Source organism: Heterodontus francisci, chromosome 41, assembly GCF_036365525.1.
Source record: "Heterodontus francisci isolate sHetFra1 chromosome 41, sHetFra1.hap1, whole genome shotgun sequence".
Lineage (NCBI taxonomy): Eukaryota > Metazoa > Chordata > Chondrichthyes > Heterodontiformes > Heterodontidae > Heterodontus > Heterodontus francisci.
Window position 1 is genome coordinate 12,617,101 of NC_090411.1, and position 12,757 is coordinate 12,629,857.

Here is a 12,757-nt window from a genome sequence, read left to right on the forward strand (position 1 = left end):
AAACGTGAGTTCAAATCTCACGAGAGCAGTTTGTGATTTTCTATTCAGTTCAAAATAAATCTGGTATGAAACCCCAGACTGAGTAAAGGTGACAGTTAAATTGTTGGATTGCCATAAAAACCCATCTGGTTCACAAATGTACTTTGAAGAAGGAAATCTGTCATCCTTACCCGGACTGAGATATGTGAGAGTCCAGACCTACAGCAATGTGCTTGACTAAACTTTTGTTTTGCTCAATTTATGGGATGTGGGTGTCACTGGTCAGGCGAGCACTCACTACCCATCCCCAATTGCCCCCGAGAAGGTGGTGGTGAGCCGCCCCCTTGAACCACTGCAGCCCACATGGGGCAGGTACACCCACAGTGCCGCTAGGGAGAAAGCTCCAGGACCCCGACCCAGCGACAGCGAAGGAACGGCGACACAGCTCCAAGCCAGGACGGTGTGTGACCAGGAGGGGAACCCGCAGGTGCTGGCATTCCCACGCAGCCGCTGCCCCCGTCCCTCTAGTCGGTAGAGGCCGTGGGCCCGGAAGGCGCCGTCCAAGGAGCCCCGGCACGCCGCCGCAGCGCATTCCGCAGACAGCACACACCGCCGCCACCATGCGTCGGCGGCGGAGGGAGTGAACGCCTGCAGATGGGGCGCCAACCTGGATGGCGTCAGCTGTATTCCACGCAAGTGGAGAGCACTCCATCACACTCCCAACCCGCGCCCTGTAGATGGTGGACAGGCCTGGGGGAGTCAGGAGGTGAGCCACCCGCCCCAGGATTTCCAGTCCCCGACCTTTTCTGGTACCCACACCATATATGTGGCTAGACCAGTTCTCTTTCTGGTCAATGATAACCCCCAGGATATTGACAGTGGGGGATCCAGTGACAGCAATGCCACTGAATGTCAAGGGGAGATGGACAGATTCTCTCCCGCCGGAGACGGTCATCGCCTGGCACCTGTGCGATCTATTCTAATCCCATTTTCCAGCACTTGGCCCGTAGCCTTGTATGCTATGGTATTTCAAGTGCTCATCGAAATACTTCTTAAATGTTGTGAGGGTTCCTACCTCTACCACCCCTTCAGGCAGTGTGTACCAGATTCCAACCACCCTCTGGGTGAAAAAAATGTTCCTCAAATCCCCTCTAAACCTCCTGCCCCTTACCTTAAATCTGTACCCCCCTGGTTATTGACTCCTCCTCTAAGGGAAAAAGTCTCTTCCTATCTATCCTATCAGTGCCCCTCATAATTTTGTACACCTCAATCAGGTCCCCCCCCTCAGCCTTCTCTGCTGCAAGGAAAACATATGTCCACTTATTGAACATTACAACAACTTGGGTGATATTGATCGGGAGGACAGGAACACACATACACACACACCCTGTTGTACCTTAGACTTTGATAAAAGAACAATAAATCAAAAAAAGACTTATGTTAATATTTAGAAGTACATCACACTTTTAATTGTATTGGAACTTTATTTTAATGCATGCAAATTATAATAAAACATTGGTAATTAGAGAGAGATGCATACAAAAATAAATTCCAGAATCCTATTGCGTTGTAGAAAATATTTGCATTTTTAATCCAGTAGTTATGTCATAATAGAACTGATAAGGTATAATACAACAAACAAACATTAAAACGTTCATCTGGTTTTTATGAGCAGTGAAGTAAAGGAGATTATCCTTTTTATCCAGAATAAACTTAAATTTAATACAAAGCTTTCAACTGAAATGCAGAAGAGCTTAAGTAATAATATTCTTGCATGGTTTTATCAGGAATCAAACCATTGTTGTATCACAGTCGTAGACTAATATATCAAACACTGCAATGGAATCACCAATATCAGAGATACTTGTGGACATCTGCAATGTTTAGCTCTCATTGAGTGGTTTACATTTAGGTTCTTTTGAAAACTAGTGCCTTGCACAGCATGAATACCTCTGCTATGAACAGATACATAGTTATTCTTGCTTGTTAACTGTTAGGAAAATTATTTTTATAGAGCACTAAGAAATTAAATACCCTTTTCTAAATTTAATGTCCATATATTATTTAATGTCCATATAGCTGATAGCCCCATCAATAACAATTCAATATTTTAATACAATAATATGTAGAAGTCTTGGCTGTCAACAGCTCAACTTCATTGTGCTGGTTTCTCTTTGAATCTTTGAGAATCTTTTGAAAACCTGTCAATTGCGACCAGTCCTTTACCTAATAAATCTTAAAAGGTGCTTGTGAATAGTGCAGTAGCATAGCAGTGCAAATATTACCTCATGATGCTGATAGCAGACTCATTGCTAATGCTGAAAACCATTAAAAATAAACTACTTATTACTTGGTAACTAAAACTGTTCTTACTTCACTTGCCTAAATTAACTTAACATGACACAAACATTGACTATAGAAAATAAGTATCCAAAGGGTGAAATGTACTATTAGACTTGATGGGGGAGGGGAATGAGGAATAAAACTAGAAAATCCCACTCTTTAATCCAGTTGAGGGAGAGTGCAGTTTTATAAGAATGAAAAATCAAAACAACTCGGCAGCATGATGTGTAGATGCGTGAATCCTTCCAAGCCTTCAATCTTTTTGTTTTCTTTGTATCTGATCCATTAGAGCCAGTTGCAGCTTTTCATTTATATCTGTTGTTGCATTTTATTTCTTAAGAAAAACAATTGCTGATTATTTTAATGCTCATCAAGGTGTTGGGCATTAATTTCTGATAAATGGAACACTGTCTCATTCCAGGCATAGAGTCAGCATCAGTAATTCCCAGACCAGGTATGTATAGGGAGTAAAATTTCCCTCTACAAAGTTCCAATGTGCATCCACCCAAAGTTCAAAAGCATTTGCTACTTCACTGCTTCTATTTCCCACATCAGCCATTTTGTAACCCCTCTTCATCAGATTGCCAATTAATGCAACCTTAAAAGGTTACGGAATTGATTTTCACATTAAGTGTTACATAATTCCGAAGAGACTTTCATTCCGTCCATCTCTGCTGATTAAAACCCGATAGTGTCCTAAACTGTTGCACAAACTTCCTGTATGTTAACCTATTTATGATTGGTTACAAAGGTAATTTGGCCAGAAGAAATCAATGAAAGGTTAATTTTGATGAGTTAGAAGAGGCTTGTGTATCATGGAGTTAGTAACTTAGAGAATTCCTTTTGAACAGCAATGGTGCAGGGAAAGGGGAGTAAAAGAGAACAAGTAAAGATGAAGCTTTATTTATAAAGCTTGTGAATTGTTTTGCTTTTTAGGTCATTAAAACAGAAAAGTAACTTGTCATTTGTCTTCCTATTCAACATTTAAAATTTGTTGCTGGCACTTCTTGGTCATGGGGAAAGGACTAACTGAGTTAGCAGAGCATTTGCCTCAAAGTGAACAAATATCTCTCAGACTATAATGGATAGCTATTGACATCCTGTTGAGCAGTGCCCTAACTCAATTGTTAACCTTTCTACAGAAACTGAAAAGTAAAATGGAGATATGTTATGGGGCAGAGACAGAAGCCCAGGTGAAAAGGTCAAATAGGGTACATTTTAATTCAGTTACCTTTATTAGTTTGAAAGTAAAGCAAAAACACTTTCTATATACTTCATTTGAAAATCATTGAATTCAGGTATCTTTGAATTATGTATGGCTGCAGTATGTTAGATTAATGCTGGACCTTGATTTAGGGTGGGTACTTTACTGCAAACAGCAGCAGTGCTTGCTTTTACCCTTTCTTTCCCACAGCACCTGTCCTATGCCAGGGGTAGGTTTGTGGCATTTACAGTTCCTACGAAAGTAAACAATTTTTCTCCTTCATAATAAATATCTTGCAGTGTGGTTAGCAATTATTTTTGTTCACACAAACAAATTATAAATGTGGGAAAATGGAATCTTATGTACAAGTATTCTTTTAGTATAAACTACTTGCTGGCAGGTGAAAATGAAAAGCAAAAAGCTGCAGATAGTAAATATCTAATAAAAGGCAGATGACCTTTGCTCTGCATAAAAAAATGAAATCTCACAAGGATGAAGTGAGAAAAAACAAAAATTGCAGCCCCTTCCTGGTGCACATTATTAGTCAAAAAGTAGCACTGGTTCAGGATAAGTAACTGCTGTTAATTGGTCAAAACTTTCATATGGCCATTTCTAATTTCAGTTAATACTGTATTTTGCATTGTAACTGGGTCGCAATAAGTTTTAAGCATGAAAGCCTTACAGCAGATGCATACAGTGATTGTTTGGGAGTTATGGCGGCCTTCAGTAGGAGTAATAAATGTTGCATGTGATAATGTTGTTGGGCATCCAGTTTCAATTTTAAACATCTTTTAAATACTCATTGGCTTATTCAACCCATGAATCACTGTCTGATTTGTGCAGACACAATCAATCATTGACAAAAGAAATTAAACTAGACGTAATTTACTTATTTTCTGCCCTATTACTCCAACAATTGATCCCATTCACTGACAGGATGGATATTGCGTATCAGCCGAATAGAGTAACATTCACTATCAGATTTAAGCTTGTCAAAACACCAATAAGTTTCACACCAGCATGATTTAAACCAACAGATTTGCAATTACTGAAATCTCAAGATCCTAAAGTTACTGGCCAATCACACCTTGTACTTGAAACTCATAGCAACTTGCATTTGTAGAGTACCTTTAACATAGTAAAACATCCCAAGGTGCTTCACTGGGAACATTATCAAAAAAAAGTGAGTTTTGATAGTCAGAACTGTGCAGCCAAAACATGATCCTTCCTGCTGAGCCGTGTGAGATGTTAATGCAGTGTCACAAACTCTAATCAATATTGAAACTGAAAGGTCATGCCAACAGTGCGTATGTTGGCTGTAATTGTACCAGCAGCTTGAACATGGCCACAAGTTTCCTTCAGCAGCCTGTTCCCAGTAATATAAAACTGTGCTGTTTCCTTTTCCTGGACTGTATTTTTAAAAGCAACCCAGCATGATAAAAATCGAAGTTAACAAAATGTTACATATAAAATGCCAAATAAGTATCAAGTAAGAATCTTTTATGTACCTGCAACTGAATATTGCACTTTATGATCAAATAGATGGAATGCTATAATCTGAACGAACGTATGCAAAGGTCTGGAGAGAGATATTTAAGAAAACTGTTTACCACAGTTTATTCCCTTGATCCCTGTTCTACACTTATTAATGGTACAAAAGTCCTCCATAATATCCAATAATCATAAAAACCACTGCTACTATATTGCATTCTCAATTGAAATACAGAGCTCTGACCATTATCGAGTACTGCCACACTACTCATAAAATCATATAGAATGGATGTTGGTTAACTTGAGCTGAAGGCATCAACATTTTTTCAAAAAATTATTTCTACATGTTAACACTTTGATATTGACCTTTGCTTAACCATAAAAAGAAAAGCTTGTACTTCAGCTAACTTTCTTTTTACAATAATCTCAACAATCTAGTAGATTTAACAGTTGAACATTTCTGGTCTATTGTGTATAATAAAGGGCTTTGCTGAGATTTAGCAGCAGAATGGATGTAAAATAAGCTGTGAATAAATATTATAAGTGAAATACTGTAGGCATAAATTTGTTTGACATTTGCTCTCATTCCGCTACAATGACTTTGCATGTCAAATTTCTGCCAAAGTTACAGCGGGTGGAACTCCAAGGAACTACACCCTATCTATAGTAATTCAGATCAAAGCAAAACCAACTCTGACAGCTGATTTTTTTTTTAAGCTTCCCCAAAGGGTCAACATCAATAAACTAGAACCACTACTATATAGCAGTTATAGCATTACACTGGTGTAGCACATTCGTACATTACACTTCAATCAACCAACTGGAAATTAACTGTGAGGGATAGCTCTGGATAGCCCTCTGGAATAGAACCAGGAACAATTATCTTATTCCACTTTCAAAATGATAACAAAACAACCTAAGAAAATCTTAGTCTTACTCTTAATTCAAAGTTGCTCAATTCAAACTATCTGAATTATTGTACGAGATATCCACATGTTACTTACATGTATTAATTTAAAATGCTGACTGAATAATTCAATTTTTAGCATAAGGAACAAATAGATTATGCAGTATAACTGTACTGCCTTAACATAATACCTATTGCTCATTTATAGCCAGTACAGTCACGGCATTCAATCTCAGATCATAGATCAGATAGATCTTTGTATATTCTTTTTAACATTCAGGTTTTGAGTTCTTTTCATCATACTCCCGGCCCTAGGTTGGGAATTTGAAGAATTGTAGTCCCAAAATCCTCAAATTACAAAAGGTACGCTTCATAGTCAATTTGTGGACACTGCACCAGACCGTGCAGCCAAAATGCAGAAAATACTGGTCAGATAAAACGTCTATAAACCCACCAAATTGTATAGCTTAAGAGGATCAAAATTATGCTCCCAAATTCAGATTGCAACAAAATCTAAGGTTTGTCATTTTTGGCCTATTTCATAACTGCTATACGTATTGATAAGTTTAACAGAGTTGAGGTGAGGAAAGTGGGCACATAACTGGCACCAAGAATCCTGAAGAAGATTACTGAACATCACATTGAGCAGAACAGCCTAGTAGATACAAAACTGAATTTGTAACCCTAAAAGGTCACCACCTCACCTTGGCAAATTGTGAAATGAAATTTAATAACTCTGGTAATTTGTTGCTGTCATCAGAAAATGATCATAAAAACTGCAGGACTGTCTAAGAATAAAGTTGGTTCACCAATGCAGTTAGGGGAGGAACCAGTCACCCCTAGCTGGTCTGGGTACATGCACTCCAGTCCATTGATTTGTAATGCAATCAAAGTAACTAGAGATGCGCAATATTTTCTGTCCACTTCCCAAGAATAAATATTAAAAACACAACTTTAAAATGCTAGACCTTGAATTTTAACAATTTACAATCGAAGTTTGCTCATGAACACTTGACTTTTGTTAAGTACACATTATTAGGAATTAGGATTCATACAAAAATTTTAGAGGGAGAGTTGTAATTCTTCCCAATGTCGCATCAAGGCAGGAGGGTTCCTTGTGCTGTGCTGTTGGGCTTGCACAATATTTTCACTTAAGGAGTTCTAATTGGTGGAATGATTTTTTTTGTCACAATTCAGCTCTCTGTCAATTAATCATTTTAGTTATAATAGTCCTGAGAAAATAGCTGTGCAGTTGGACACTTGACCAGAGCTGTAGTAACCTAAAGTGTGCTTAGACAGTACCAACAGTATATTCCTGGCAAACAATACCTGTACATGTCCATCCTGAGACTGGAACATATGTGGGGTTGGTGTCTGAATATCAGTCAGGTGCAGAAAAACTGTCTATATATGAACAGAAACAAATTTGCAACCTCTGTACTTGGTGCGAGTTAATGGTCTTTCACCAGAGCAAAAGCCTGGATGCTTTTATAAAAGGCGAGTCACCTTGTTCACCAGTGTGTTTTCATTTTATGGTTGCAGTTGACAGGAAATCAACTTTCAATTAAATGTCGTGGAATTATAATTTGAATATCTGGATCACTTGTAATAGCAGAACAAAAGAAGTTTAAAATGTCTCAATGTGTGCCAGGATCCTTAATGTGGTTGGGTGCTTGGACTTTGCCACTAAGAGGAACAGGTGGGCATATGAAGGGTGTCTTGTGAAAGGGAAGGTTTCCCAAACACTTGGCATCCAGCAGATTTCATCCTTCCATTCTTTGCCGATTTATTCACATTCCCGGTGATAAACTGGAAAAGATAGTCCTGAAATTGTGACAAAGTTTCTTTTCAATATTTTCCAGTTCCAAATACCTTTGTTATTCTTTCGAGAAAAATGTGTTTTTTTTTCTTATTTGCAACAAAAAACACAGCAGAACAAAGTTTGAATGGCAGTTAGAACAGTCTCCAGCACTGTAGTTTCTGATGTGGAAAATAAATATAGCCTGACCAGGTCCATGAAATGCTGCCCAAACATTTCCTGTACAGTGCAGGGTAGCGGTCTCCTAACGCTACTTCACTGGCTCTCCATGGACACGAAATCGATAGAGGCAGGTATACTCGGGATGACCCCAGTTGCTATTCACCCTCAGTTCAATGACTTGAAACGCTCCAAGTTCTTTATTCTGAAAGACAAAGACAAGCAAAGGACATTACAGCAGGTCATGAAGCCAGTGGTTCAGCATGAAGGTACCATTTGTAGAAGAGTTAGCTGGGAGCAGTTTACAAAGGGTGGCTGAAAGACTTGAGTTTACAAGTTACATTGTACTAGTATATCTCCCATGATTCTGTTCATGGAGTCAGAGGACATGCTGTTCGATAACAACTTGCATTCAGAAAGTGACTTTAACATAGAAGAAAATGGCCCAAAGTGCTTCAGAAGCATTTGGAACAAAATGAATGTTGAGCCACAGAAATGTTGGGAGTGGTCAAAGGTAATGCTGTTGTTCCATGTAGCATAAAATGAGGGTTGTGATTTAGAACTTTCATCAGTTGGCTGTGCATCCATGACATTTCCCTGATGGACTCAGCAGGAGGCCTGAACCTTTCTTACACAGACAACAGTCGGTGAGTTGCCCAGCATTCGAGTGCGAGCAGGCAGCTTGTTGAAATGGGGGGGGGGGGGGGGGGGGGAATCTGGAAGGTCCCAGGGCTAAGTGACTAATTTTATGAGTAGGTTGAGAGATTTTCTTCATAATTGAAAAACTTTCCTGTTGCAGGAGCTCCTTAAGAGGCTGTAAGTGAAAGTCACTGGAGGAAGTGATGTCATGTCAGACATGACCAGGGAGTTATTGGTGTAGCCCAACAGAGTGAGCCATGTGTTGATGTGCTTCTCAAGTAGCTGTCTATATAGCGGTTCTAGCTTAATTTATAATAAAAACCCACATATTCTTTGGATATTACTTAGAGTCCTGTGAATCTTACAATAGTTAACACACCAAAGGAACAAATAATATTACATGGTGGCAACATTTGGGATAAACTTTTCTGAAGACCACACCAAGAGAGACTAAGGAACAGCAGGTTGCTTATCAGGAGTGTAGTTAGCAGAAGACCTCACAACAGTGCAGTGAGCTAAGACTGCAGTCAGGACCCCAGGAGGTCTTGAAATTCTGACTACAATAGGCAATTTGCCAGGGGATTGGAGCTTTTAATTAATCTGGCAGTGAGTTAGAAAATTTGAAAAGTAGCAGCTTCAGCCATTACTGCTTTAGTTTTCCATTTTTTTGCTTCATGGGTGGGCCTAAGCCGAAAAGAGTTCAAAGAACTTGACAGCGCCACTGGAGGTCCAGCTCAAAGTAAAAGGCTGGTTGTGGCAGCCACCAGTACTGCAAACTGAAGCTCTCTGCAGAGGAAAAAAAATGCTCTCAGTTTGAACAATGAAAGATGACGTCTCGCAATTCAAAAAAATTACGAGCTGTATAGACAAAAAAGGCGTAATCTCTGACTCTTAAAGGGGCAGGACTGCAAAAAATGAATCTATCTAGAAGAGGGGATAAAAAACTGTTCCTTGTAAAACAGACGACCTCTAAAGCAGAGAGCCTGTGAAAGAAGAGTGCCTGGTAAAACAAAACCTGTGAAAACTCCTATATTATAGACAAGCAGGAGCATTAAAGAAAATGGCTTTCAGGTATCCAATAATGGACTGAAAGGCATTGGACATAGCGTCTGAATTTAAACTGTTTCGCCAGCGAATGGAACTGCGTTTCCTGGATCAAGAAGTAAGCGAACCAGAGAAACAAGCTGTAAAAAAAATTCAAGATCAGACTAGGCAATGAAGGCCTGCAAAGGATCTACACATCAGGATTGAGTTGAGGATCAGAAGGGTCCTAGCAAGCTATGGATATTCCTGAAGGAGCAACTCAAGGTAAAAAGTTAATTTGCGAGTACATAGGCTTGAGCTTATGACCTACTGGCAAAGGCAAGATGAGTCCATTGGCCAGTTTGTTGCAAGGTGTCGAGACAAAGCTCAAGACTGCAAATTCACAGATATTGAACTGTCAGACTGGGTTATAGAGCTAGTCATCGTGTCTACCCCAATAGAGGCCTTTCAAAAGGACCTACTAGAAAAGAAGAAAGGGCACACATTGATGTACTACTCCAATGATGAAAGGAAATTTGAAACCATCATGGCTGGGCGCCAGTTATGAGTGTTGAGGGTGGCTACGACAATTGGTATGGTAACCAAGGCTCAGAAGTCTGCTGAGCCTTGTGGCAAATGTGGCCTGATTCACCCAAGTCGCTGTTGTCTGGCGTACCAGGACCAGTGCAAAGCTTGTGGCATGCGTGGACATTGGACAAGGCAGTACAGAAGGCCGAGCTCAGATACTGCACACAGGAATGGTGGCAGATCATGTGCAGAGAGAACATCTGCAAGACAGAATGGTAAATGCAACAAAAGGTATGCCAACACACAACAAAAGCCCAAGCAAGTACATCAAGTCAGCAGAGCGACAGATTATCAGGACAACACAGGTGAAGAATGCACTCATGCGAACAGCGAGCAAGCATTTCACATAGTTAATTTGGATCAACATGTTAATGCCATTACACAATCTGAGGCATTTGCCTTGATCGGGATTATATGTCCGCAGAACAGTGGCAGGCACAAGCTCAGAGCAAAAAAAAAAATCAACAACGGAGCAAGTGCAAACATTCTATCCATCCATATATTTAAAGAATTGGGAATCTATGGTACAACCCACCACGGTTAGTCTGACTGCCTACAATAGTTCTCTAATGAAGTGAATTGGAATGATAACCTTGCAGCACAGCTATGGGAGTTCCAAATGGCTCCCACAAATGTTTTATATTGTAGACACTAGACCAGCTGTTGCAGGACTTCCAGTACGCCGAGGTCTATGAATTGTCACAATACATGAAGTCAGTAACACACCGCAGATGGTAGAACATATCGAGGTCGAGTGTATCGGGTCAGTCCATGTAAAGAATGACACAAAAGCTGAGAGTCTTCACACGAAGAGGCGAAATGACCAGGATCTCTCCTCGGACTTCAGTTCATTGCAGAAAGTACCCGAAGGCCAGAGGGATTGACGGTGATCGGTGATGCTGCCAGTCGTCATTTTTCTAAGCTTTCCAAACAAGGGAAAAAGACATTGTATGACAGGCAAGCAGGATCAGAATTGGCTCGATTGTGGGTAGGACAGAAGGTCAGAGTCCTCAATCATACGTCGGGAACTTGATATCCTGCAGAGGTTGCTAGGATATGCGACCAGCCCAGATCATACGGGGTCCACACACAATGGTGCGTCCTCAGACGGAATCGAAGTCAACTCAGAGAGCTGTACGATAACACTGCATGTGACAACCATGTGGCACTCGGACGGGTTCAAAGACAAAATCTGAAAATGAACATACAGAGGCTACAGTTAATCTGAACCACAACATTATGTACTGTACATGTTTTTATCTTTGGAGAAAAGGGGCAAGTTGTAGGAGAACCTCAAGAGGCTGCAAGTGTAGGTCACTGGAGGAAGTGATGTTGCATCACACATGACCGGGGAGTTGTGGGTGTAGCCAGACAGAGTGAGACACGTGTTGATGCGCTCCTGTAGTAGCTGTGTATATATCTGTTCTAGTTTAACTTATAATAAAAACCCACATATTCTCTGAATATTACTTACATACAAACATACATATTAGGAGCAGGAGCAGGCCACTCGACCCTTCGAGCCTGCTCCACCATTCAATAAGTTCATGGCTGAACTAATTACTCCACATTTTCACTACCCCTGATAACCTTCCACCCCCTTGCTTATCAAGAATCCGTCTACCTCTGCCTTAAAAATATTCAAAGACTCTGCTTCCACCGCCTTTTGAGGAAGAGAATTCCAAAGATTCATGACCCTCAGAGAAAAAAAATTCTCCTCGTCTGTCTTAAATGGGCAACCCCTTATTTTTAAACAGTGACCCCTCGTTCTAGATTCTCCCACAAGGGGAGACATGTGAATCTTACAACAATTCTCACACCAAAGTAACAATATTACATTTCCCTACATCTAATTGAATGAATTAGCATTGTTAAATTAACCCTGGGTATTTGTGTCAACGTGACATATACTTTCCACACACTACAAACATGTGCTAGATTCAACATTTTTAATATTAATTTATCCTTCACCTGAAGCCATGTGCAACTCTCTTGAAAATATCTCGGATATTCTGTTTGATCTCTTACCAAAGCTGTCTATCAGAACTTGAGGAGCCTCCTGTTTTCGCTCAAATGTGAACTCACCCAAGAAGAAAGCTGACCCTTCAGTCATCTTTCTCATTCAACTCTGATTTTTAATAAATTTTTGCCAAGAATCTCCTTCCATTGCTCCATCCCAGTCTAACATTGAATAACATTCCTGTTCTGCCTGCTGGATCTTCTACCCTCAACACCAAGGATGAACCTTTGATTTTGATGGTCATCATTCTCAAGAATGAGTGTTTCTAAATCTACCCTATCTCCTTGTTCATTTCTTCAGTTACACTTGCTCCCAATTTAAATCTGTGTTCATTCTATTTTGAAGGAAGCTAAGCCCTTGCACCACTCCACTACTAACCTAACCTAGAGTGCTCTCTAACAGGTCTGGAAGCTATCAAAAAAAGGTGTTAAATCTCAAATTATCGATCACTGTTGAAGTTACAACCTGATCCATTTCGCTGGTGATGTTTTTCCTATGTTCCCCTCAGCAACTCTGCTCTGAACAGTGAAATGAATTCACTCTCACCTGCTTGGACCTCTTCAAAGCCTTCAACAGGAGCAAAAA

General features: G+C 40.1%; 1 protein-coding gene across 2 annotated transcripts in view; it reads right to left on the bottom strand.

Moving 5' to 3' along the window:
- Positions 1-1,475: 1,475 nt before the first annotated feature.
- The window catches only part of LOC137353254 (SUN domain-containing protein 2-like), a 104,766-nt gene continuing 93,484 nt past the window's right edge, over positions 1,476-12,757 (bottom strand). For both annotated transcript variants that reach the window (XM_068019329.1, XM_068019330.1), the window contains exon 18: positions 1,476-8,107. In XM_068019329.1, coding sequence (XP_067875430.1) covers positions 7,994-8,107 — 114 coding nt within the window. In that variant the 3' untranslated portion in view covers positions 1,476-7,993. The remainder of the gene's footprint in view (positions 8,108-12,757) is intronic.